We start from the raw sequence: 25,761 nt of genomic DNA on the forward strand, positions 1-25,761 counted from the left end.
TAAAAGGTTGAGCTGATGATGACTATTGTGTTGTGGGACAGCCTTGTACCCTCTGGAGAACATGCTGATACCTTCCACAGACTGCCAGCCCAGGGTTTGGAGTGGTGAGAGTTCGGTGCCTCTATGGGTGCTTATGAGCATTTTACTTCAGTTTTTCATTTCGTTATCAATTTTTTAAAGAGATAATTAAAGTAGAAATTGCATTTGTTTTGGCATTTGGTGCTTCTGAGACACAGCTGTTGTCTGGACTTATCTGCAGTTGTTAATTTGGAGGGTGGGTATCAACACCATACTACTTGTGGCACATTATTCAATGTAGTTCTCATGCAGCATTTCAGGACCACTTGCATGCACATTCCTCTCAAACTCACCTGATCTAGATTTTGATGGATGCAATGCTCCATCATTAATGTGACGGATTAAACCAGTTCCCCATATTATAAGTGCATTTTATCCTTTGGTACTTGTAATAGAGTGGATGGGATATCTGTTATTTTTGTGATCGAGTAAACCGTCTGCCACTCTCTAAATCTGGCCCTCAGTCCAGAATCCTCGAGATCCATGTGCCATCGCATTGAGCAAATCAAAAACATCAAAGTACAGATAGGCAATCCACTGACAATGTGACACTCTCAACAGCCAGCATATAGTTCAGACCTCTCTCCTGCTTCTCTGTACACAGCAGCTTATGCCTCCATATACTCAATTCCAGCCTTATCCCTTGCCTATGTGACTATAAGTGACTGACCCATCATGACACTGAACGCTAACATCCAAGAAGCAGCACACTGTACACAAAAAACCTTGAACATGTACACAAGAAATCTGCATATAGTAGTGGGCCAAATTCTACTTCAAGAATGAATTGCACTGAACAGAAAAAACCTCAAGAAATGATATTCAAATGCTTACCTAGCACACCAACACACATATAACCCATCACAGGAGTCACACAAATAATGGATTTGAAACAGCGTCGGTGTTTAATTTTTAAAAAACATATGTGCCAGGGCTCTCGTCAGGAGGCCACTGCAGCTTGCACCACACATTGCCCGTGCAGCCATCGACAGTAACAACCTATACTAACCATCACACTCCTTCAAGTGTGACAATTCAGACTGTTTCAGGCCCCCAAAGCCATAAGAATGGCTTAGGCGACAGGTAATAGTAATTTTTTAATGTAGATTGAATTAATAATTAACTGCTGTTGTAGTCATCTCTAAATTAGCCAGACAGCGCCACCTAGTGGCAGACTGTCACAAGCGCCAGTGTTGACAATTAAGTGCCAGTGACCAGCACTGGAAACCACCGACTCAAATTAAGCACTGCACTAACTTGATGTAAATAATTAATTTACTCTCTTAATTTCTATGCAGGTAAGTACTTAATCAATAATAACTCAATCGAAATGAAGGAAAACAGAGTCCGTGGTGTAAGAGTTTCTAAGGGTTTTATTCCTCATAAAGGAATCAGGATATCATGTTCTGACCACCACACAGGATGTCAGAAGGGATAGATGAGCGCGCCGGCGTTTATTGACAATACATAGCTTATATACTTGATTAACATCATAATGTTCAATGTAAGAGGCGTAACAGCTGAGAGAAGACAAGATAACAGTATACACGTGGTGCTAGTACATCATCAAGAGGCGTAAACTAGGCGTGAACTAGGGTGTGTGCTAGAAACGTCACTGATAGGTGACGCAAGTGGGTGGCACCAAGGGGTGGTGCTAACAGAATGTTGCAATGTCAGCAGAAATCGGAAGCTTGGATGCGCGCGCAGCTGCATGACGTGTGATAGACGGGGTGCAGGGGACTTGACATTTACACTGACGGAAAGAGACAGAAGTCTGGCATGTCAGATCAACTTGTGCTTCTATCATATCTGATATCTGATGTTTAGGAACTAAGCTATCTGGGCAGAAAGGTCTCTAGAGCAGAAGCTATTCTATACTTGCTGTGAGTGCGTGTATAAGCGCCTGAGTGTCTGTATGAGAAGCGTGGGGGCATGGGGCCTTCCATGGAAGCATGGCAACAGAGGCTATGAATTACTTGCATAAAGACAGGTCGGCCCTTTAGCCCTGTAGCTGAGGAAGGATGTTTACTGAAGCTAGCAGGCTGGAATGTATCTTCGGGGAGGAAAACAGATAACTCGAAGGTTATAGTCAATCTTGGCAGGCAGCAGGCTGAGCTGAGCACGGAGGGCCGCGCTAGAAGTAAGTCAGAGTTCACGGGTACGGGGGCTGCTTGGGCAGAGGCCCTCGCAGTCAGAAGCCAGAGAAGAGGCTCGGTGGCAGAGATTCAGGGCCTACTTTCAGCCAGGCTGAAAAACGTAGGAGTACACTTCAAAAAGACGTTGGCATAGCATACTTAGGAACGGACCATCAAACCCATTCATGGTGGGTCTGAAAGAGGACAAGTTAACGTTGGACGCAAATGTATTTGCGTCTTCATAGCTGGTACAGGAGGGAAGTTACATGCACTTTTAACTCGTACATGGAGTCGGTGGGGTACTCGCTAGGGAACACAACATGACCATAAAATTTATATTACCTCATTCCCTCCTTGTTCCCTACGGACCCTTCATGATATATCGATCCTCATAAATCGATCGGTTTGTTCTTGTAACATTATATGTTCGTCTTTCTTTCTTTGACTGTTTGAGAGGCAACTGGAATGCTCAATGCAGGATGTGGCACACAGTCCACATATCGCTGGCCCACACTGCAGGCATAGGCAACAACTGAATACTATAACAAGACCAATGCCTAGGAAGGATAAGATCTTCCATCCCCAAGCTGTTAACGTAGTCCAGAACCAACCGGACCAAGTCCAGGTGCCTGGATTCTGATGTATCTGATTTGCAATTTTATGTAAACGGGTGATAGCTTGATAGACAGATGGTGCGTTTTGTGGAATGAAAACACAGCAGCTTGACCCGATGACCTTACAAGCTCCACCTCTATCTGCCAAGATGACGTCAATCACAAGACGATTTTGAAGGACAACAGTCCGTATAGCAGACTGCTCCTCTGTTAAGTTACCTAGAGCGGAGGCAGTTTCGTTCACTACTGCTTCAAGTGTTCTCGTTAATCTGCGTATTAATTTACTGTTTTGGACAGGACCTAGGAAGAAAAAGAATCCTTTATTGAAATCAGTGTACTGTTCCCATGCCGTTTCGGTGTAGTCGACAAGGGGAATATCTCTTTTGGGTCTATTTGGTGCTAGATTCGTATTTCTATGGTAATCAGGGGGAGCTAGAAAAACAGGTGGCAGAAGGAAGGCAATGTAACAGGTACCATCCCAATCTGGAGGCAAACGTATGTATGCGGTATGACCACAAACAAAGTAGGAATGACTGGTAGCTTTAAAAGACGATTTACCATGGTCACTGAACTCGACCACAGTAGTGCATTTACTATGACCTACGTGTACTGAACCTTTCTTGCTAACACATAATTCACCTGTGACTGGTAACACTAACATATGGGGCAGAACTGGAGCAGTTTCAGATTCAACAGTGAGGATCATAAGGCTAATTGTGTAATTACCTAATCCATATACTTCATTTTCTAGATCAGTTCCTATTCGAGTGGGAAGTCCCTCTTTATCAGGATAACAGACGTTGAGCAGGACTAAGTTCAAGTTTCCCCAAACCCAGCCCCCATCGAAAACAGCAATATCAGGATCTAAAGAATTAATTATTTTAAACCATGCTCCACAGGAGCCATTGTGAGTGAATGGGTACGGAAAGAGAGGCAGAGCTCCCTTGTAATTCTGGTAGGGAGGGAGTCGGCCACATATCCAACAGTCTGTAGCATTATTTGTCTGATGGGAATGGTGTAACATACTAATGAATGTATTGTTGCGCAGCGCAAGTCTGTAAGAGAGTTCATGTGCGGGAAGTTCACTAAAAGTGTGTTCAGCAGAGACATTGTAAGCAGATTGTTCACGCCTGAAAATAGGCCAGTACATAGGAAGCAGAATGCTGGCAATAATAATTAGAATGCTCAGAATAAACATGATTATTAGTGTCACTATGCAGTGACTACGAAGTAATTTGCAATATGATCTTCTCTTTTCCTCTCTCTCTCTAACTCGATCTAGGGGATACATATCAGAAACTATTTAACCGATTCACCTAGGGGAGGACTTAAACAATTAAACTGTCTGACTTGCTAGATCGAAGCTTCATACGGAAAAGTTCTTGAGGAGTCTTTTCTCTTTTAGGCACAGTAACGTCTTGCGCTTCAACACAGTCTTTGGTGGGGGTGGACGAGTCAGAGTCCTGTTTCAGTCCGTTTTTTAGTTCATTGCATAGCTTGATGTGACTCGTGTGGACCCACCCCTTTCTCCCCTCGATTTTCACGGCGGTCCTGGTGGTAAGCAGAACGGTCTTTGGAGACTTCCAGCGGGGCTCCAGCGGACTTTTCCGGTCGAAATTCCGGACGACTACCAGGTCCCCTGGACGGACCTCATTCGCCTTTACATCGGTGTTGTCAGGGAAGGCTGCGGCAACCTGTGAACGACATGATTGGAGTGCAGACATCAAGGAGGCAAGGTAATCTGTCAACATGTTACAATCAATATCAGTGATCTTTTTCGGAACGGGCGTCCCCCACATATTCGGCGGTCTTCCAAAGACCACCTCGTACGGAGATAGCCCTGATCTCGAGTGGGCAACCATTCTCATGTAGAATAGTGCCACGGGCAGGGCGACTATCCAGTCGACCCCTTTTTCCTGACAGATCTTGGCAAGACGGATTTTTAGTGTCTGATTATGCCTTTCTACAAGGCCAGCTGCTTCGGGATGTCGGACACAGTGGAACCTCCACTGATATCCTAGCAAGAGGGAAACTTGTTTCATCAGCTCGGACGAGAACGGCTGTCCGTTATCTGAGTACACGACACGGGGCAAACCGTACCGTGGGAAGAATTCACGAACCAACTGTCTGGCAGTGGTCGGAGCAGTGTAGTCTGGGACTGGGTATGCTTCGGTCCAGCGGGACAGAGCACAAACAATTACAAGGACATACTTAAATCCTCTACAGCTATTCATCTGGATATAATCCATCTGGAGGACTTCAAAAGGGTGATCGGGAGGATGGAATCCACCTTGCTCAACAGGGACACTTTTACCTGGATTGAACTGACAACAGATCATGCAAGTACGCACTTTCTGTTTTGCTGCTGCTCGTAAGTGTTTGTTGTACCAGAGATTCTGTAAACTGTCTAACATGGCTTTCTCTCCAAGATGGGCAGGACTATGTGCTGTATTTATCATGACTTGAACCATTGAGTCGGGGAGAAACCATATAGATTTTCCCTTCGTTACCCAACCTTGATCTGTCTGAATCCCTCCTAGTTCAGTCCATTTCTTTATCTCCTCTGGAGTAGCATGTGTCTGGATATCAATTACATCTAGGGCGGGATCTCTAACTGCCATACACTGGGTCTGGACTATTGTCTTTGTCATATCAGTAGTCTGGGTGCGAGTCAGTGCTGTATGTTTTGCTGTCTGGTCTGCCAGGTCGTTACCCTGGGAAACAGAATCTGTGACTTTAGTATGTGCCTTACACTTCATGACTGATATGCCCGAGGGCAAATGTATTGCTTCTAACAGTGCTTGGATAAGGGGGCCATGTTGGATCTTGGCCCCGTGGGAAGTCAGAAAACCTCGTTCTTGCCAGAGGACTCCGAAGTCGTGTACAACTCCGAAGGCATAGCGGGAATCTGTGTATATGTTAACATTTCTGTTTTTGGCTAGAATACAAGCTCGGGTCAGAGCGATGAGCTCTGCCGCTTGAGCAGACAGTGTGTCAATACGATGTGTTTCTTTAATTTCAGTTTCAGTGGTCACGGCGTACGCGGCCACTAATTCTCCTGTACTTGTTCTCATGCATGAACCATCCACATAAAGTGTCAGGTCTGGATTTGTCAATGGGACATCTGTTAAGTCTCGTCTAGGCTTAGTTACTGCATTAATTATTTCTATACAATCATGCGGAGCTGGATCTGTCATAACTGTAGGTAACAGTGTTGCTGGGTTCAGGATGCTGCAACGTCTGATTTCTATGTGTGGCTGGAATAGTGTTAATTCATAACCTGTCAGTCGTGCTATAGTTAAGTGTTGAGTCTGGGTTCTGTTTAACAAAACCTCTACAGAATGTGGTACTTGAACTGTTAACTGATGACCTAAAACAATTGAATCACTTTGTCTTATTGCTAACGCTGTTGCTGCTACTGACTTTAAGCACGCAGGGAGTGCTTGAGCTACTGAATCCAATGTACTAGAAAAATAAGCACAAGGCTTATGTGAACCTGCTTGGTCTTGAGTGAGGACAGACAACGCTGTGCCATCACGTTCTGTAACAAAAAGTGTAAACGGTTTGCTGTAACATGGTGTCGCTAAAACTGGTGCTTGGCATAAAACTTTCTTTAATTCTTCAAAAGCTTGTGTGTGTTCCTGAGTCCAAGGGAGGACAGTCGAAGTCGCTGCCTCCTGTGTCGTTAACTGGATGAGTGGTTTAGCTAGAAATGCATACTGAGGAATCCATTGTCTGCAGTACGAGGTGAGGCCTATGAAGGCCCGCACTTCCTTTTGTGTCTTGGGTTGCGGCATGTTCACAATTAACTGAATGCGATCGGGAGTGAGCTGTCTCCCCACTTTGGACAGTAAGTGACCCAAGTACACAACTTGCTGAGCGCAGAATTGTAGCTTCGAAGGAGACACCTTGTGTCCCTTGTCAGCCAGGAAATGTAAAACTGTCAGCGATGCTTTTTCACATTCGGGCTCACTTCGTGCGGTGATCAGCAGATCATCGACGTATTGTAGTAAAGCGGTGTTAACTGGCATTTGAATACAATCTAGTTGTCTTTTCAGTGCTTGACTATAGATGCTGGGGCTTTCTGTGAATCCTTGAGGTGCGCGCGAAAATTTGAAACTGCGTCCATTTAAACAGAATCCGAAGAGATATTGGCTCTCTGGATCAATAGGCACGCTGAAGAAGGCGTTCTTGAGATCAATTACAGTAAAGAACGTTGCTTCTGAATCAATAGCAGTCAAGAGAGATGATATATCGGGGACCACAGGATACTGTGGGATAATGCATTTATTCAATTCTCGAAGATCAATCACCAGCCGATATACTGGCGGTGCATTGGGATCAGTACGTTTAAGAATCGGAATGATGGGTGAATTACAGATATTGGAGTCGGTCTCGACGACCACTCCTTGGGCAATGAGCTCTTCAATGATTTTCAGTAAAGCCGCTACAGCATCGGGTGGTAACTTATATTGTCTGATTCTGGGTAATACAACACCTGCCTTGAGGGTAACACGGTATGGTGTAATGTGCATACATCCTACATCAGTTGGGCCTTTTGCCCACAGGTAATCAGGTACATTTTTCAATCTGACGTCAAACTCACGAAGGACGTAATGACCCTTGAAATCCCGCAGAAAGAGTCTAACCCCCTCCGGGGAGCAGCATATTATAGCTCCTAGAGCTTTCAGTGTTTTAATTCCTAACAGATTTTCCGGACATGATTTTGTTAGTAACAGGTCTGTAACGCGTGATAATGGACCCACAGCCAGGGGAACTGGTTCTGATACTTCATTTACAATAGGTTGTCCTGAAAAACCAAGGGAAACATTTTGTGAGCCTGAGAGGGGTGCCCCTGGAACTTCGTCATGACTTATTGTAGTGCGACTTGCCCCTGTGTCAATTAAAAACTTTCTATCTTTCCCCAATACTTGACTGTGTACATAAGGACCTTCTTGATCTACAGGAATCTCGATAAGAGGCAAGCCACCTTCCCTCTCTAGGCTGTTTCATGTATATCTGGAATATTCGGGGTAAGCAGACTGGGCATACTGGTACATCTGTTGTGAGACTTGTTGAGTTGCAGCAATGGGCTGTGGCTGTGGTACTGCTACGGTCTGTGCTGTCTGTGCAGATGCATGCATGGGCTGTGTATTCTGTGTAGACTGATGCTGGTTATGATCTTGTCTAGGCGGATGCGGTCTCTCTTTAGTTTTACCTGTCGCTATGTTATGTTTCAGAACTGCACATTCGTGTACGTAGTGACCTGGCTGCTTGCAATAATTGCATGTCCCTTTAACAGGAGCTGCAGCGTGACTTGTCTGGGTCGTACCTTTCCTGTGATTGTCGGATGGGACCGTCTGGGCTACTAACATTTTCATTTTCGTGTCTTTCATACGCTTCTGTTCCTGATCTTGTTCTTCCCTAATTCTATTCTGGTGATATTGTAACATTTGTAACATCTGGGATGGCGTATTTGCTTGCCATGTACTCTCGACTTTATACACTCTATTTTTAACTAACGGTAGGGAATTCTCGACTAACTTTGATACAAAAAGATGTGGGTACGACTCGCTACTTGGCTGGAGGCCACTATTGATAATAAAACATTTCTCGAATCTTGAATAAAAGTCGCTAGTATCTTCATCATGTTTCTGTTTACAGGACGAGATTGCATCCCAATCCTCCTTTCTAGTTGTCAATAATCTGGGCAGGACCTGTACTATCAAACCTGGTAATGCTTTAGTTTTGTCCCCAAGGCCTAACCCTGGAACCCGTTTTTTCTCTTCGTCTTCTATTTCTGCCCAGGCAATCTTTGCGTCTCCCACCTCCCAGTCCTTTTCCTTTAATTTCTCGAATATACCCGTAGGCAATAATACTTTCAACATTTTCATGATATCATCATATGTGTAGTCCCCCATTAATAACATGTCTTTAAGCTCTCTATGGAAACCTGCAGGGTCTTTATCATGGCATGGTACTAATTTCTTCATTTCTAACAGTTCTAATTTAGTCAGAGGCGTGTGTACATACACGCGTTTCAAAGTTTTATCCTCACCCATGACAGGGTGCACTTCTCGTAAGGGGTTCTGACTTTCAATACCACTCCCGCACTGCATATGGTACATTTTCCTTTCTGGAGGTGGGGCGGGGACATATTCAGGACTTACAAAAGTATCATATCTGCGTCGTTGTTCTAGAATTATTTGAACTAATTTAGTGCTTAGGCCTCTCCATCTATCCATCAGTAGTGCTTCTAGTGTCTCATGTAAGGGACCTGGATCGGAATAATGTTTTCTGTACTTAATGAGAAGGTGCTGAATCATATATACCCCTGCTAATTTCTGTTCGTCGGGGGAGAGGTTCAGAAATGTCTGTGCTACGGTGTCATCATTATATATGTCTGCATTTTCGGCCCATGATACCGCTGATCGGGCTAATTCTTGTTCATCCATAGAATTGAGTACATGGTACCCAACTCGATCTCGAAGCCGTTTATCAGTTTCCTGGAACTGATGCTCAGCAGAATTCGGATTCGTTAAGGCAGAGAAGAAAACTCTCTTGCTTTCCGGACGGACACCTTTCCTAAGGTAGTTTCCCCTACCTACATATGCTATAGTACTTGTAGTTGGTTCTGGTTCTTCAGATTCTTCTTCCTCCTCGGAGGGAGCCTTTTCTTTTTCTTTCTCGTGTACTGCTATCACTGCTTTCTTAATCTTTTTATACATGGCCTCTATGCAATTTTGTCTGTCATGTTTTCCGTCGGCTATATTTTGACCCCACTTGTTCAATGCATCTAATTCACTCTGCTCTGTTCCGGGCCTGTCTCGTTCTCTTATTAGACAATTTATGAAAAATCGTAGTATCAGTGCTTGCATGGTAACTTTCTGTTTCTCCAGGGCATCCTTAATACTGTCGGGGTCCTTTCCCGTTTGAACGAACTCATATATTCTATCTAGGTGCTCCTTCATTCCTGCATAACATAACAAACTATCAGTAGCAGATCTTAACCGTAAAGACGCTAATACCATTAAGTCGTCCTGTCCAGGTTCTGGATCGTATCTACAAACTGACATATTTTCTTTTAGTGCATCTAGACGGGATGAATTAGAAGAACGGGGGGATCTGTACGTAAGAGGACTCTGCATACCTCTGAGATTTAATCTGTGAGTCGGTGGCGGGGTCTGGAGACCCGCGGTCGCACCTTCTGAAGCGGAAACTTGGGCATTATCTCTGTGTGTAGTCAGTATCTGAATTTGTCTTTTAGTAGGATCTGATTGAAGTGGTTTCGGTAACTCAGTTTTAGGTGAGGGAAGTGGCGGAGCTGGCGGAACGGAACTAGTCTTTTTCGGTGTTGGCTGAGAGTGATCTTGGGGGGCAGTACCACCCCCGGCCCCGTCAGTAGGCAGGGCACGAACAGGCAGATTGGTGTAAGCTGGCGCTACATCTTCGAGATATGAATTTAGGAATATGTCTTTAGTAGTCTTATGCATTACTTTAGTTGGAACTAATGGTGACGGCAAATTTTTCGGTATTTCTGAAATGGCGTCAGGGGTACCATCGGCCAAAAGATACATGTTGTTCACTTTGCCATTTTGGATACGATCTATTTGTTCTACTTTTACTCGAATTCCCTCAGTAACTAATTCGTTTTCTTGGGCCTTTTCTGATTCTTTAAGCCTGTCTTCTCTACGGAGTGCTCTATCAGCACGCTTACGTGATTCCTTACGCCAAAATTCTATGGCGTCTTTCTGAGATTGTCTAGCTTTCTTTTTCCGTAATATTTCTTCTACCTTTATGATGCACTCGGCATCCCATGTTCCGTTAACTGGCCATCGGTATCTTTCCTCTAGGTGCTTGGTATAATCTGTCCATAACTCTAGATACAAGATGGCGTCTATGCCATGCTTATTATACATGAAATTACCTGGAGTGTCCCTAGGGGGGATTGGAATCTCTTCCTCTAACATCCCTTTCCTAGTTCCTATCTGCTTTAATTTGTTGAAAAACGGCATTGTGCCTACTTGATACTGGAATGCTTGATCCTTGATACTTAATGTCAACTGTAACTATTTATACAAAAACACAATAATGCACAAAAAACAATCACATTCATACCACGACATTAATCACATGAAACATTTAAAGACATAGCTAACTTCCCCCTACTCTGAATGTACCGCTCAACGATACAGATACACTGCTGTAACAGTGCAGAAATTCGGAATACTTTATATACTGCTAAACGATACAGATACACTGCCTAAAAACAGTGCAGACCGGACTTGCGTACCCAAACCCGTCTAGATACGACCCAGCAATGGTACTCACCGGGAAGCACGGAAAACAGAAGGCCTCGGAAACTCGACGGGACTCGACTCGGAACTTCGGAACACTTCGGAAAACTTCGGAAAACTTCGGAAAACTTCGGAAAACTTCGGAAAACTGGTGGGCCTCTTCACACCTCGGACCTTGCTTCCTTCGGCTGGGCTCTGGTCGGGATCCTCCGCACTCCTCACCGCCTCGTCTGGGCACTGATCGCAGTCTTCGTCACCTCCGTGTGTCAGAGGGGGATGCAGGAAATCCTGCCAGTACACGTGTTGTCCGTCTAACTGATGGCAGGGGACACGGATTGCAACGCACCTTCCGGCGCGTGAGGTGGGGGAGGGGTCCCTATTCGGGCGCCAAAATGATGTAAATAATTAATTTACTCTCTTAATTTCTATGCAGGTAAGTACTTAATCAATAATAACTCAATCGAAATGAAGGAAAACAGAGTCCGTGGTGTAAGAGTTTCTAAGGGTTTTATTCCTCATAAAGGAATCAGGATATCATGTTCTGACCACCACACAGGATGTCAGAAGGGATAGATGAGCGCGCCGGCGTTTATTGACAATACATAGCTTATATACTTGATTAACATCATAATGTTCAATGTAAGAGGCGTAACAGCTGAGAGAAGACAAGATAACAGTATACACGTGGTGCTAGTACATCATCAAGAGGCGTAAACTAGGCGTGAACTAGGGTGTGTGCTAGAAACGTCACTGATAGGTGACGCAAGTGGGTGGCACCAAGGGGTGGTGCTAACAGAATGTTGCAATGTCAGCAGAAATCGGAAGCTTGGATGCGCGCGCAGCTGCATGACGTGTGATAGACGGGGTGCAGGGGACTTGACATTTACACTGACGGAAAGAGACAGAAGTCTGGCATGTCAGATCAACTTGTGCTTCTATCATATCTGATATCTGATGTTTAGGAACTAAGCTATCTGGGCAGAAAGGTCTCTAGAGCAGAAGCTATTCTATACTTGCTGTGAGTGCGTGTATAAGCGCCTGAGTGTCTGTATGAGAAGCGTGGGGGCATGGGGCCTTCCATGGAAGCATGGCAACAGAGGCTATGAATTACTTGCATAAAGACAGGTCGGCCCTTTAGCCCTGTAGCTGAGGAAGGATGTTTACTGAAGCTAGCAGGCTGGAATGTATCTTCGGGGAGGAAAACAGATAACTCGAAGGTTATAGTCAATCTTGGCAGGCAGCAGGCTGAGCTGAGCACGGAGGGCCGCGCTAGAAGTAAGTCAGAGTTCACGGGTACGGGGGCTGCTTGGGCAGAGGCCCTCGCAGTCAGAAGCCAGAGAAGAGGCTCGGTGGCAGAGATTCAGGGCCTACTTTCAGCCAGGCTGAAAAACGTAGGAGTACACTTCAAAAAGACGTTGGCATAGCATACTTAGGAACGGACCATCAAACCCATTCATGGTGGGTCTGAAAGAGGACAAGTTAACGTTGGACGCAAATGTATTTGCGTCTTCATAGCTGGTACAGGAGGGAAGTTACATGCACTTTTAACTCGTACATGGAGTCGGTGGGGTACTCGCTAGGGAACACAACATGACCATAAAATTTATATTACCTCAAACTTGAAACTGCATACCTCCTCGGCAGTGGCGGCTGGTGCATAGGGGCGAATGGGGCATTGTCTCACTAACCTCAGGAGTCGGGACGAGGATCTGGGAGGAAGAGACAAGAGAGACACGTACTACAAGCAATGCAGCAGTGTCAAATCATGAATGAAGTGCTCACTGCTCCGTGTGTCGCAAATTAAATTCTGTCTGACGCAGACTGTTTTGTTTTCATCAAGGGATGGACGATGACAAGGTCTCCTGCACATGTGCTGGGCCGGGGCGAGGAATATTGCTCGCCCTGGAAGCACAAATGTGGAAAGAGTGATGTCATCATAAAGGGAGTGGCGTAAGAAAGGAGAAAATGCCTGCTTTCAAATGGGCGCCTATGCTGCACCCCAGGCGACTTTAGCAGCGCGCCACTGAAATCAATGGCAAGGTGCAGGGTAGTGGGTGGCAATAACCAGAGCACTCCCCTTGCCTTCACGCTACTCCCAGGCCTCTGATTGGACAATGGGAGGCGGGAGCTTGTGCATTTCTCAGGATAGACACCAGCACTGGCCACAGTCAGAGCACCACTACACTGCAGAACACTCTCGCCCTCCAGCCTCTCACACGCCACAGGCCCGGATGTGTTTCTTGAGCAGAGATCGATGTCACTACTTGGTAAATGGATCGTGCAAAATAAACAGTGCGGAAAAATGATCGATTCGGCAGCTAGGAAAGCACAAGCAAGCAGGGTGACTCCAGGAAGGCACAAAATTAAATAATCCATGGACCATTACAACTCCTTTGTGGTGTTTCCAGCGCTTTAAATGGGCCGGTACTCACCGGTACGGAGTACCAGCACTTTTAAATTTTTGCTGCTTGAGTACCGGAACTTCTCCTAGGCCAAGGAGAGTACCGGTACGCATGATGGCCTTGCCTAGACACAGGTGGCGCTCCTCGCATTTTATCATGCCTCCGCAGTGCTTTTCACGCTACCCGCTCTGGTTCTGCAATCCTGAGCTGAGATCGCACGGGAGCGCCAGAACAGAAGCTTTTGTCACCTGGGCACAGTAATCTTGCAGTGCTTCTCTGCAACTCCTCCAGCAGTGTGGGGCAGTATGGTGTTTAGTTTATCCTTTGATCCTGCACAGTGGGAGTTTAGAGTCCACCATAAAACTAATGGACGAGGAAGAGGGGCGCATTCTTCAGGGCAGTACAACATTTGAGCATGTCATTGTTTTAAATGACTGTAAATGTTAGTTCATCAGCAATTTAAATGCATTTTTTTACTTGAATGTAAATCCCTGCCCTTGCTGCCAATTTTACTATTACCCTCAAAGAAAAAAACACTTTAAAGGCAACACAATTTTTTTTCTGGGTTCGGTGCATTTAAACTGCTTCGTATGGGAAGCCATGTTTATCCCAAATGTGACAGGCAGCTTCATGGAATGTGGTTTAGACTTTCAGATAGTTCTAGATTTGAGCTGGTAACGCTTTTGCATGCTGGGACTCGTAGTTCTTCTTTCTCATTATAAGTAAGGGTCTCTAAAAATTCCAGCATGCAAAGCTTTGATGGCAAAGTTGAGAGACTGTTTTGAACATACATTTATTATTATTAGGGCCATAACCATAGGACAGGTTCTTCCTATTTTTTTTGCTTTGCACTAGAATTTCTTACGTATAAAGTTTGGAAAGGTTGAAAACATAGCCCTGCCCCTGGCTCCGCCCCTAATATCGACCCACACTCCACCTCCCGGTCCACCGCTCCTTTTGGTGAGTACCTGCACTTATTTTTTTCCATTTAAAGCACTGGGTGTTTCCACCCCAATGACACTCTCGCTGACCTGACACCATTGGTGACCTCATTAAACAAGCTCTGTGTTGCACTCCATACAGCAAGGGGGCGAGATGAGACACTCTTCGTTATGCAAAACTGCGTTGATGTGCAAGGGATGTGCTTTGCACCAGTGCAAAGAGTTTTGGGAATTCCGAGCAAAAAGAATTTTGAGATTGAAGCGCCCCCTGCCCTAATTAACAGGCAATTTGTCTGTTTGTAATTTGGCATCACCGATTTGTGGCATCTAGGTCCCTCGTTATGGAAGTGGCAGCCATTATTCCACTTGCTCAAGCGCACCCCTTCAGAGTAGTGCCTCTCAACAGTCTTACCAGGGGCAACACCAAGTCCGGGACCATATTGCATTGCTAGGAGATCAGTAAGCAAGTGGGGATACAGTTAAATTGTAATCAGGGCCACTGAAATTATGCGTCCGTTTAATTTTCCAAATCATTATGGATTTTGACGCAATTGCCACACAATCCATTATCGGCTTTATAATTGGCAGGATTTAACAAAAAATTGTTTCCAGCTCAAACGGATCAAAAGTTACTAAAATCACAGCAACATATGTTGCTGTGCAGTGAAAGGCCTTTCACAAAGGTTGACTGGTTATCTTTCTTTTGCGTTTTGCTCTATTTGGCTGTCCGAGACTGCTGCTAATGAAGTGAAACTGTTGGCTAGATACTGATAACGTGTAAAAATGACAAAATAATTAGGTGATACAATCACAAAATGTGCCGTATTGCACTGCAAAAGTTGCCTTTTTGCCCCATAATTTAGAAAACTCTAATTTGATCCTCCCTAGCCACATAATTGCAGTGGTCCTGATAGTATGATCGAAAGATGTCTGTGCCCAACTGCCTACAGTTGTTTGAGAGCTGCCTCGGCTTCTTGTCTCTCCTACTGTACATGCATGTTACTGCATGTGTCTGTGTCAGTTACTGCACAATGCGATCCTTTCATGGCAGTGTGTCTATTCATGAAGGTGTTTGTGTCAACTACTTTGTGTGCGCTCTTTAGCTGGTGATTTTTTTATTCAAAAGCTTGCCTGTTTCCGTCGACGGCTTTATCGGACTAAAAAGCGCACAGGGCTCAAACATTATAGGATTTTCAATACCCCTTTACTAGGGGTTTTCCAGTTCATTCCTAAACACCTACGTGGATAATGTATGCATTTCGTAGCATCTAGTCAGTAACAGTGGTCAACAATGTACGTGCTTTAAACATTCCTTCAAAACTCTCTCCCCTCCCTCTGTGTCCCTCCATATTATTCAATTACTTTGTACACAACTCCCCTCCCTACCACTCGGCATGCGAAAAGCGCGACTCAGCCGGAGGCCAGCAGAAACAGGATAAATAGCAACATAGACTGTTTCCTACCGGCCTGCCCTCCGTTGCCATTTGACCAGCCTCCCGAGCCGCACTTCTCACCTTTGTCACCTCCTTTTCGGCCTGCCACAACAGATACCCTGGCGGCTGCATGTGTTGGCACCCCGCTTTCGAAAGGTCCCTCCCCAATTGTTGTTCCCAACCTCCTACCTCAGCTGAGGTTATATCCCAATGTAAAAGACAGGTCCACGTTGTCCGAGGGCTTCGTAGAAGGTTTTAAAATACCTTACCGGGGACCAAATGTCAGCAGGGACGCAGAAAACCTCAAATCTGCTAGAGACCTCCCTGAAGTAGTGTCTGATAAAATCCGAAAAGAGCTTTCTTTAGGGAGGGTCGCTGGCCCATTCATCCACCCCCCCTCCAGGATTTCGTGGTCTCCCCCTTAGGAGTAGTCCCCAAGAAGGAGCCGGATGCTTTCAGACTCATCCATCATCTATCTTTCCCGGAGGGGGACTCTGTCAACTCCTGGTTGGATGAGGATGCATGTTCTGTATGTTACTCGTCACTGGATGTGGCCATAGACATCATCAGGAGAGCAGGGAGTGGGGCGTGGTTGGCTAAAGCTGACATTGAGGCAGCTTTCAGACTTCTACCTGTTCACCCGGAGAGCCACCACCTGCTGGGTTTCAAGTGGGGAGGCAAGTATTTCTTTGATAAATGCATGCCCATGGGCTGTTCAGTTTCCTGCGCATTTTTTGAGGCTTTCAGCTCTTTCTTGCAGTGGTCACTCTCGATGAGATATGGGGTTCGGGCAGTTACCCACTACCTGGATGATTTCTTATTCATCGGGAGGGATGGTACTGAGGAATGCAGCAATGGCCTTTCATGCTGCATGGATCTGGCAGCTCACCTGGAGGTGCCTTTGGCCCCAGGCAAGACCGAGGGACCGGCACAGGTGCTTACGTTCCTGGGCATCGAGCTCGACACAGTGAATGGGGTGTCGAGACTCCCTGCCGGGAAGGTGCAGGACCTGCATCGGGACATCTGCGACCTACTGGGGAGGAACAAGGCACCACTGGGCGTCATCCAGAGCCTCCTGGGGAAACTCAACTTCGCGGCACGTGTCATCCCTGCTGGCCGTGTTTTTGCCAGGCGTTTAGCAAGGGCAACTGCGAAGGTAGTCAAGCGTCACCACTTTGTGAGACTGTCAGCAGGGCTCAAGCAGAACCTGACCATGTGGGATGATTTCTTAGACAACTTCAATGGCACTGTCATCTGGAGGGCTCCTTGGGCTGCCAGTCCTGAACTTAGCCTGTTCACGGACGCGTCAGGCAGGGAGGGCTTTGGTGCAATTCTGGGCGAGCAATGGTGCGCGCAGGAATGGCCCAACGCCTGGCGCAAGCGAGGCATCACTGCCAACATCACAGTGTTGGAACTCTTCCCCATTGTTATTGCTTTGCATCTCTGGCCCGACATTTTGTCCAACAAAAAGGTGCTCTTTTGGTCGGACAATATGGCGGTTGTACAAGCCATCAATGGACAGACTGCCAGTTGCCCGTTAGTCCTGTCCCTGCTGAGGGAGTTAGCGAGAAGGAGCCTGCGCTGCAACATGGAATTCAGGGCGCGACACATTCCTGGGGACACTAACGTTGCAGCTGATGCCCTTTCTCGTTTTCAGTGGGACCGTTTTCGCGTGGCCTGCCCGCAAGCGAGAAACGAGATGACTCCTTTCCCACCGGCACTCTGGCGCATCTTGGAGTGGAGCAAGAACTGAGACTTATGGGGGAGAGAGCATTGGCGCCCAGTACCAGGAAGCGTTATGGGAGCCACCTGTCCTATTTCAACGAGGCAGTTGGAGGTTTGGGGCTAGCAGGCCTCCCTCTTGAAGACAGAGTGCGTGCTTTCATTGTTCTGGCCAAGAAGCAGGGCAGGTCACACTCCTGGATTGGTAGCCACCTAGCCGCTGTTAGCTAGGATGCGAAATTAAAAGGTTTGAGGGACCCAGCCCAGTCCTTCGTCATCAGGGCGGCCCTCAAGGGGTGGGCTAGAGAGGAGCCTAGGATACACGATTAATAGAGCTCCTATTGATTTCCGCACTCTGCAGGCCATGCTGGGGGTTTTGGAAGCCGTGGCCCACACGCATTTCGAATCGGCCTTGTTCTCGGCAGCCTTCTGCCTAGCCTTTTTCGGAGCCTTTCGCAGTAGTGAATTAGTGGCCCGCTCCAAGAGTGACATTTCAGGGGATGCGCTGGACAGGGAAGATGTCAGAGTAGACACCAACTTGACCATTACTCTCAGGAAGTCCAAGACGGACCAGGCCAAGAAAGGTGTGGTGATTGAGCTAGCTCCATTACAGGACCAGTTAGGGTGTCCAGTATCGGCAGTCCGGGCTTACCTCGCACTGCGTCCATCCGTGCCAGGTTACCTCCTCAGGCATGAGGATCTAAGCCCGCTCACCAGGTATCAGATGGACAAAGTTATGATGGCATGTCTCTCCAGAGCAGGTTTCTTGAAGAAGGGTTTGAGATTTTCCAGCCATTCTTTTAGAATAGGGGCGGCCACGGCGGCTGCCTGCGCTGGCATGCCAGCGGCAAGCATTCAAAGAGTTGGGCGCTGGGAATCTGTGTGTTATAGGCGGTACATCTGCCCCTTGATTCAGTGGTCAATGTGGCTATTTGTTATGTTTTTGTGTGCAGTGTTTGCGGTGTTGTATTTTGATGTGAATAAAGAACATAAAGTGAATTTGTGTCCTTTGTTTCAACAGGTTCAAGAGTGTGGGTTGTGGGGCATTCACCCGTCGCAAGGTTAAGCCGCTGGGCGGCCATAAGAAATTGGATGCGTGTTTTCACCGACACTAATTGCGTGTGGATGGGTTTGACTGACATGCGCTGGAGCGGCCTGCTACCACTACTCAAAGACTCCCTAGCTTCATGGGGGGCCCCTCCTCATCATCTGGTCATCCATTTAGGGGGCAATGATATCACCAACCTGGGAAGGTCAGCCCTTTTGAATAAAATGAAATTAGACCTGGGGGAAGTGGGCAGATTAGTGGGAAGCTGTGAGGTGTGGTGGTCCGAAATTGTACCGCGCAGGGTATGGCAGGGCGCTAGGTCAGGCGAAGCAATTGAGAAGTCTAGGAGAAGAATAAACAGCGACATGCGTAAATTCACCTTGCAGAGGGGTATGGGTTTCATCAGGCATGAAATGATACAGGATAAGACCAAAGGCTATTTTGAACCTGATGGCGTTCACCTCTCCCCGGTCGGTATGGACCTTTTCCTATTGGACTTACAGGAAGCTCTGCAGGGTAAAGGGTGCAAATAGTAGAGGTCCGTAGGTAGTAGGGGGGGCCCGGGCGGCTGCGGCTGCCGCCGGCCGGGCTGTGGCGGAGTTACAGGGCGGTCCGGAAGCAGAGAGGTGCAGCATCAGTACCTCAGCAGGCACATAGGGGTGCCAGAGCCTAAGACCTGGATCTCATGGGAGGTCCGGGACTCCGTGTCGGCGCCCCAGTAGTCCTTCGGGCGGTTGTTGGCCTGTGCAACCGGGGGCTTGCCTAGCTGCGCTCCGTCCCACTAGGGGCGCAAGTTTAATTAATTACTATCAAGGGGCAGCACTCAGGTGGTTCGCCACAGTGCTGCCTGGCTCATCAGGTGGGCAGGTGGCGAGAATGCGGCCTGCCCTTGGATCGCCCGTCAGATAACCCTCCATGATTACATAATGTTGTATGTAATAAATCTGCAGCAAGTTTTTCCCAACTTAACACCAGTGTCGTGTGTGTATTTTGCGGGTATGTGGTATGTTTGTGGGCGGGGGGTCCTGTCGCCATGATGTAACTATGCCTCTCGTTTCATTCCTCCGCGCTTTCTCCACTTCTTCATTTCTCTCTCTCCTAATTCTGCCATTTTCTCACCCGCTACCTCCCACACTTTGATTCCCCAGCTCTCCATATCCCATTCAGTTTTGCATTCCCGTTCTACACCATGTTTTTCTTCATCTATCTTCTTTGTCACTTTCCTCACCTTCACACATATTCTCTCACCTTGCTTTTTCCTCTTTCTCCTTCTCTACGTGTCCTCTTCTTTAATCTAGTATCTCTTTCTTCTCGGCTACTCTTTCTTTCTCTGGTTCCCTTTATTTTCCCTCTCCACTGTCTAACTCATTTTTCTCTCCCCATGTCTCAGTTCCTGTTTGTTCTCTCCCTCATCTTCATTTGCTATTTATGCCCTGCCTGGATTGGCTTCACATTGCAATCAGCGTGCTCCTCATGGTAACATACATGGCATGCCTGTATGGAGGAAATTACAGCCTCAATGCCAAGCATGCCCTCTTCTCTCATTAAATTATGATTTTCTTATCCTTTGGTCTGTTAAATTATAATTCACATTTTGCTTCCGCCCACCACAGCATAGATATTGGAACAATGGGTCAAGCCACTTTCCCCACTGACTCCCTTCACATTGCGTGACTGAACAAATCACATCCCCTTGCAAATAGTTCATTCAGTTTCTAAAAAAAATATTTTTATGTTAACTATAAATAACAACTATTTATTTTGACAGGACTTTAGGTCCAGTTAGATGGTGATTCATTTCAGACAGTTTTTTAATGTTACTGTTCTAAAATGTTCAAGTGACACCATCATATTGTAGTGTAGCTGCTTGCGATTCCAGGGCTTTGTTAGGTGGTGATTCTTTCTGGTCTCCTTCACAAATAAAACTGAAATGTATGAGCCAACTGAAAGCCTTATTATGTAAAAAATACCACCATTAAAACAGCAATATCAATGAATTGTTTTTAAATTTAACATTTTTATAGCCAGAGTGTGACCCATTTAGTTGCCGGCATTTTTTCTTTTTCCTTTCATTATTGTTTCATTTGTTTGCAATGAAAAATAATGAATGTACCAGTTTGCGAAGGCCAGGCCCGTTCGCTTTGACTATGCTTGATACTGGAAGTATATGCCACAAAAAGAGAAAAAACGAAAAAAAGCAACAGTCTGAAAGTTGCAGCCATTTGCTTCTTATAAGATGTTTAAATTTTAAAAAGCTATTTCATATAATTTTAATATGACAGGCAGGTGAACTTAGAACAGGTATTGAAACTCTTTTTAGTTTTAATGCACATTACAGGTAAATATAATTATTTGCACCAAGAAAGGGGTCTCTTGGATTTGAATTGTTGCCACTTGAAGCACAAAAGGATAACTAATAATATAAAAGTATATAAAGTATCTAAAGAAATAAACTATTGTCAAAATAAAAGTGTTGGCCCAGCAGACTTCCAACTGAAATACACTTATGTTTAGGCAGATGAGCATATGCGATAGAGGAATATTCAGTCACTCATAGAGCAAGAGTTCCAATGGCTAAACTGGGCTGATCTATTTCCCCATTCTGCATGCTGCGGCGAGCAGAAATAAAATGTGATTGACAAACCAGTGGATGAAGAAGTCGAACCCAAATTCACTCATTATGCATACATGTGTATGTATTTTTCATTTACGATTTTTTTATTACAGGAAGCTGGCGCGATAGATAAAGTAGTCTCTATGTCAAACCTAACAATCATTGATTGGCAATGCCAATAGGTCTTGCTTTAAAGAAATGTTTATTGGTAATATTAAGGATTGTAGTTTATAGCATGGGACTACATATGTACTGTGATTGAAATCGTGCCCCATCGCTGCTGCCTGCCTACCGCCGATAAGTACATTGTGCCTGCATCTTAACTTATAATTGTGCCTGCATATTAACTTATAATATTGCCCCTGTAACTATAGCACAATATTGCACCATACTCGTGCTTGCGCTCAGCGTCCGATATCACCATCCGGGCCCCTGTGATCACCGTGCCTCCATTTGTTGTGATCCCTCCTCTGCCGCGCTTCCTGCCGCTTCTCCGTCCCCACCCCCGCTCCCTCCCCACTCCCTCCCCACTCGCCATCCCGCTCCCACCTCCCAGCTGCTCCTCCCTCGCTCCGCCCCCCTCAACTCTCTACTTATGGCAGAGACGCGTACGTGCAGCGGGCGCGCCCCATGCGCGCTGAAGCGCGCCAAAGGTAAGCCCGTCTACGCCCGTCCGCGCCTGGACCCCGCCCAGCGCCAGACCCCCTGACCCCCACAAAATCCACCACACTCGCCTAACGTACGACGCCGCAACCCTCTCTACACTCAACACCGGCCGTCTCTCCGACTGCCACCAAGCCGCCCCAGGATGCACCCATGGACCCTTCACCTGCCAATCCTGCAAGTTCTGCTGCATCAGGACCCACACTACATCCACAAACGCCATACAGAGCTCCGACAATAACCACCTGAAGTGCATCCTGTTCAACACCCGCTCGGTCCACAGACACGCCATTGAACTATGGAACCTATTCAACACCAAAACGCCGGACGTCGCCTTTCTTACAGAAACTTGGATGAACGCCTCATCAGCGCCCGATATCGCCATAGCCATCCCGGATGGCTACAAGATCATCCGAAAGGACCGCATCAACCAAACAGGAGGAGGCATCGCGATCGTCCACAAGAACACCATCCGCATCACGACCAGCTCCGACGACATCCTCACAGCCGCCGAACACCTTCACTTCCAGATACACACCGACCCCAAAACCACACTTAGGGGCACCCTCATCTACAGACCACCAGGACCCCGCACACAATTTTGCGAAGACATCATTGACTTTATCAGCCCACACGCCCTCCCCTCCGAGGACTACATTCTCCTAGGGGACCTCAACTTCCACCTGGAAAAGAACAACGACAGCAACACAACCACCCTTCTGGACAACCTCGCCGTTCTCGGACTCAAACAACTGGTAAACACCCCCACCCACTACGCGGGACACACGCTCGACCCAATCTTCTCCTCCAGCAAGCCCGTCTCCTTCCATCATGCCACAGGACTCCACTGGACGGACCACAGCTGCGTCCACTTCAACTTCAGAAAGACCACGTCCCACCACCACCCACAAAAAGTCCCCCGCAGAAACTGGAACAAAATTACCACCGACCAACTCACCTCATCCTTAAACCAAATCCCTACCACCAAATCATCGGACCCAAATCAAGCAGCAATCAATCTCGCACAATGGATCACCCACTGCGCTGACGAATTAGCACCCTTGAAAAACCCTCACAACAAGCCAGGCTACAAAAAAGCCTCCTGGTTCAATGACGACCTCAAGAACTCCAAAAAGAACTGCCGCACCCTCGAGAAAGCCTGGCGAAAAAGCCCAACCACAGACAACATGACCACCCTCAAGGACGCCACCCGCAAACTCCACCAGCTGATCCGATCCACCAAGAAATCTGCATTCAAAGATCGACTCGACAACAACGCCCACAACAGCAAGGAACTCTTCAGCATCGTCAAAGAGCCTACCAATCCCAACGCCAGCACCAACGACATCACCCCCTCTCAAGACCTCTGCGACTCTCTAGCCTCGTTCTTCCACAGCAAAATCGCTGACATACATAACAGCTTTGGCGACCAGTCCACCCCCCTTACCACCAAACCGAAACCCCCCACCACCACCCTTCGCGCCTGGAACCCGATCAGCACCAAAGACACCATCCGCCTGATGAACTCCATTCACTCCGGATCACCAACCGACCCATGCCCCCACCACATCTTCAACAAGGCCGACTCCATCATCGCACCCCTTCTCCGGGATATCATCAACTGCTCCCTCAACACCGCTACCTTCCCGGAAAGCTGGAAACATGCCGAACTCAGTGCCCTCCTGAAGAAACCTACAGCAGACCCCACTGAACTTAAGAACTACCGCCCCATCTCGCTCCTCCCTTTCCCTGTCAAAGTCATAGAGAAGACCGTCAACAATCAGCTCGCCGCCTTCCTCGAGTCTAACGGATCCCTCGAACCCTCACAGTCCGGCTTCCGAGCCAAACACAGCACCGAGACCGCCCTCATCGCAGCCACAGAGGACATCCGAACACTACTCGACAACAGGGAAACAGCGGCCCTCATCCTCCTGGACCTCTCCGCAGTGTTTGACACGGTATGTCACAACACCCTTATACAATGCCTCAGCAATGCGGGGATACAAGGAAAAGCATTGGACTGGATCATCTCGTTCCTCGCCGAAAGAATTCAGAGAGTCCGCCTCCCCCCTTTCAGATCAGAGGCCACCGAAGTCATCTGCGGCGTACTACAAGGATCATCGCTCAGCCCCACTCTATTCAACGTCTACATGAGTCCCCTCGCATCCATTGCACGCCAGCACAACCTCAACATCATCTCCTACGCCGACGACACACAGCTGATCCTCTCCCTCACCAAAGACCCAAACACCGCCAAAACCAACCTACACGAAGGGATGAAAAACGTAGCCGAATGGATGAAGAACAGCCGCATAAAACTGAATTCAGACAAAACGGAAGTCCTCATCCTAGGATCATCCCCCTCTGCATGGGACGACTCATGGTGGCCACCGGCCCTGGGCAGCGCATCCAAACCAACGGACCATGCTCGCAACCTGGGATTTATTCTAGACTCCTTCCTCTCGATGACCAAACAAGTTAACACCATCTCATCATCATGCTTTAACATATTAAGTATGCTCAGAAAGATCTTCCGATGGATCCCCACTGAAACAAGAAAGACGGTCACCCAAGCACTGGTCACAAGCCGACTGGACTACGGAAACACCCTCTACGCCGGATCCACAGCCAAATTACAGAAAAAGCTCCAACGCATTCAGAACGCCTCCGCCCGACTCATCCTAGACATACCCCGCCACAATCACATATCCGGTCACTTGAGAGACCTTCACTGGCTTCCCGTCAACAAGAGAATAACGTTCCGTCTCCTCACCCATGCACACAAAGCCCTCTACGACCTAGGACCCAAATACCTCAACACGCGCCTGACTTTTTACACCCCCACCCGCAACTACGATCGTCCAATCAGGCCCTCGCCACGATTCCACGCATCCGAAGAGCCACCATGGGAGGAAGATCTTTCTCCTACTTAGCGGCCAAAACCTGGAATTCTCTCCCCACCCACCTCCGCCTTACACAGAACCACCTCTCCTTCAGAAAACAACTCAAAACCTGGCTATTTGATAAGTAGAGAACCCCTCTCCCTCAAGCACCTTGAGACCCTATGGGTGAGTAGTGCGCTATACAAATTTTGACTTGACTTGATTTGTCTGGAAGCAAAGAACTGTATAATAATATTGGTGGAGGTAAAAGGTCATGTCAAGTTGCACTGCCCAGCCAAACGGAAAAATCCATGTAAGTTAAAGAGTGCCCTCCTCCTGTCTGTGTTCCAGCCAGAGAAATACAATAATGATCTAAGACACTTTACTAGCGTTCCGATGTGATGTGTGTGCCCCTAAAAGTTCGACCATAGGCAGTTGGATGAATATACAAAATGATCACTGCTGTGTGGTGATCTCAAGCACTTTTGTCTGGAAGCACACAACTTGTGCCCAATCAAAACATGTACTCCTGGCTCCCAACACGTGGGTGGGGCCAAAGCCCTTCTCTAGTACTACATAATTGTCAGACCATAGAAAGGGCTAGGAAGAGGACAGACACTGCAGAACACCAATGTCTATATCACATATGTCTGAATACTGAAAGGTATGTTAAATCAGATGAGGGTTCTTTTGCCGCTGACTTGCCGGTTACCAGCTCCCTACTGAAATGGATGTAAAATAGTTTGCCTTAAATAAAGCAGTATATGTAGTGACATTAATTAGTATTCAATCAGACGTACACCTATCACCTTGCGTTTCAAAATGCCAGAGCATTAGATGTGGTCTAGCAGTTCCAGATTCCGCATTTACTAGCATCTGACCCAGGTTCGAATCCCGACCTTCGTGTCAGACTCAGCATTGTGTGATTCTGC

The 25,761-nt window shown here is 47.0% G+C and overlaps 2 protein-coding genes across 2 annotated transcripts in view; one reads left to right on the plus strand and one right to left on the minus strand.

Annotated features, from left to right (window-relative positions):
* The window catches only part of ACSS1 (acyl-CoA synthetase short chain family member 1), a 1,180,850-nt gene that overhangs the window by 772,851 nt on the left and 382,238 nt on the right, over positions 1-25,761 (plus strand). The gene's annotated exons all lie outside the window — the stretch shown is intronic.
* LOC147708441 (uncharacterized) lies at positions 1,437-11,500 on the minus strand. Its single transcript, XM_086927146.1, has 2 exons — positions 9,712-11,500; positions 1,437-5,181 (listed from the first exon to the last, which is right to left on the minus strand). The coding sequence occupies exons 1-2, from the start codon at positions 10,840-10,842 to the stop codon at positions 4,156-4,158; spliced, it is 2,157 nt and encodes a 718-aa protein (XP_086783272.1). The 5' UTR covers positions 10,843-11,500; the 3' UTR covers positions 1,437-4,155.

The sequence above is a fragment of the Lissotriton vulgaris genome, chromosome 6 (genome assembly GCF_964263255.1).
Source record: "Lissotriton vulgaris chromosome 6, aLisVul1.2, whole genome shotgun sequence".
In the NCBI taxonomy this organism is placed as follows: domain Eukaryota; kingdom Metazoa; phylum Chordata; class Amphibia; order Caudata; family Salamandridae; genus Lissotriton; species Lissotriton vulgaris.

Excerpts from the sequence above, each read along its gene's own strand:
- LOC147708441 (XM_086927146.1), bottom strand. The coding sequence starts at position 10,842 with ATGCCGTTTTTCAACAAATTAAAGCAGATAGGAACTAGGAAAGGGATG. Across the intron at positions 5,182-9,711 it reads ATGCCCTGGAGAAACAGAAA|AAAGTGCGTACTTGCATGAT; the intron begins GTTACCATGCAA and ends GCAGCAAAACAG.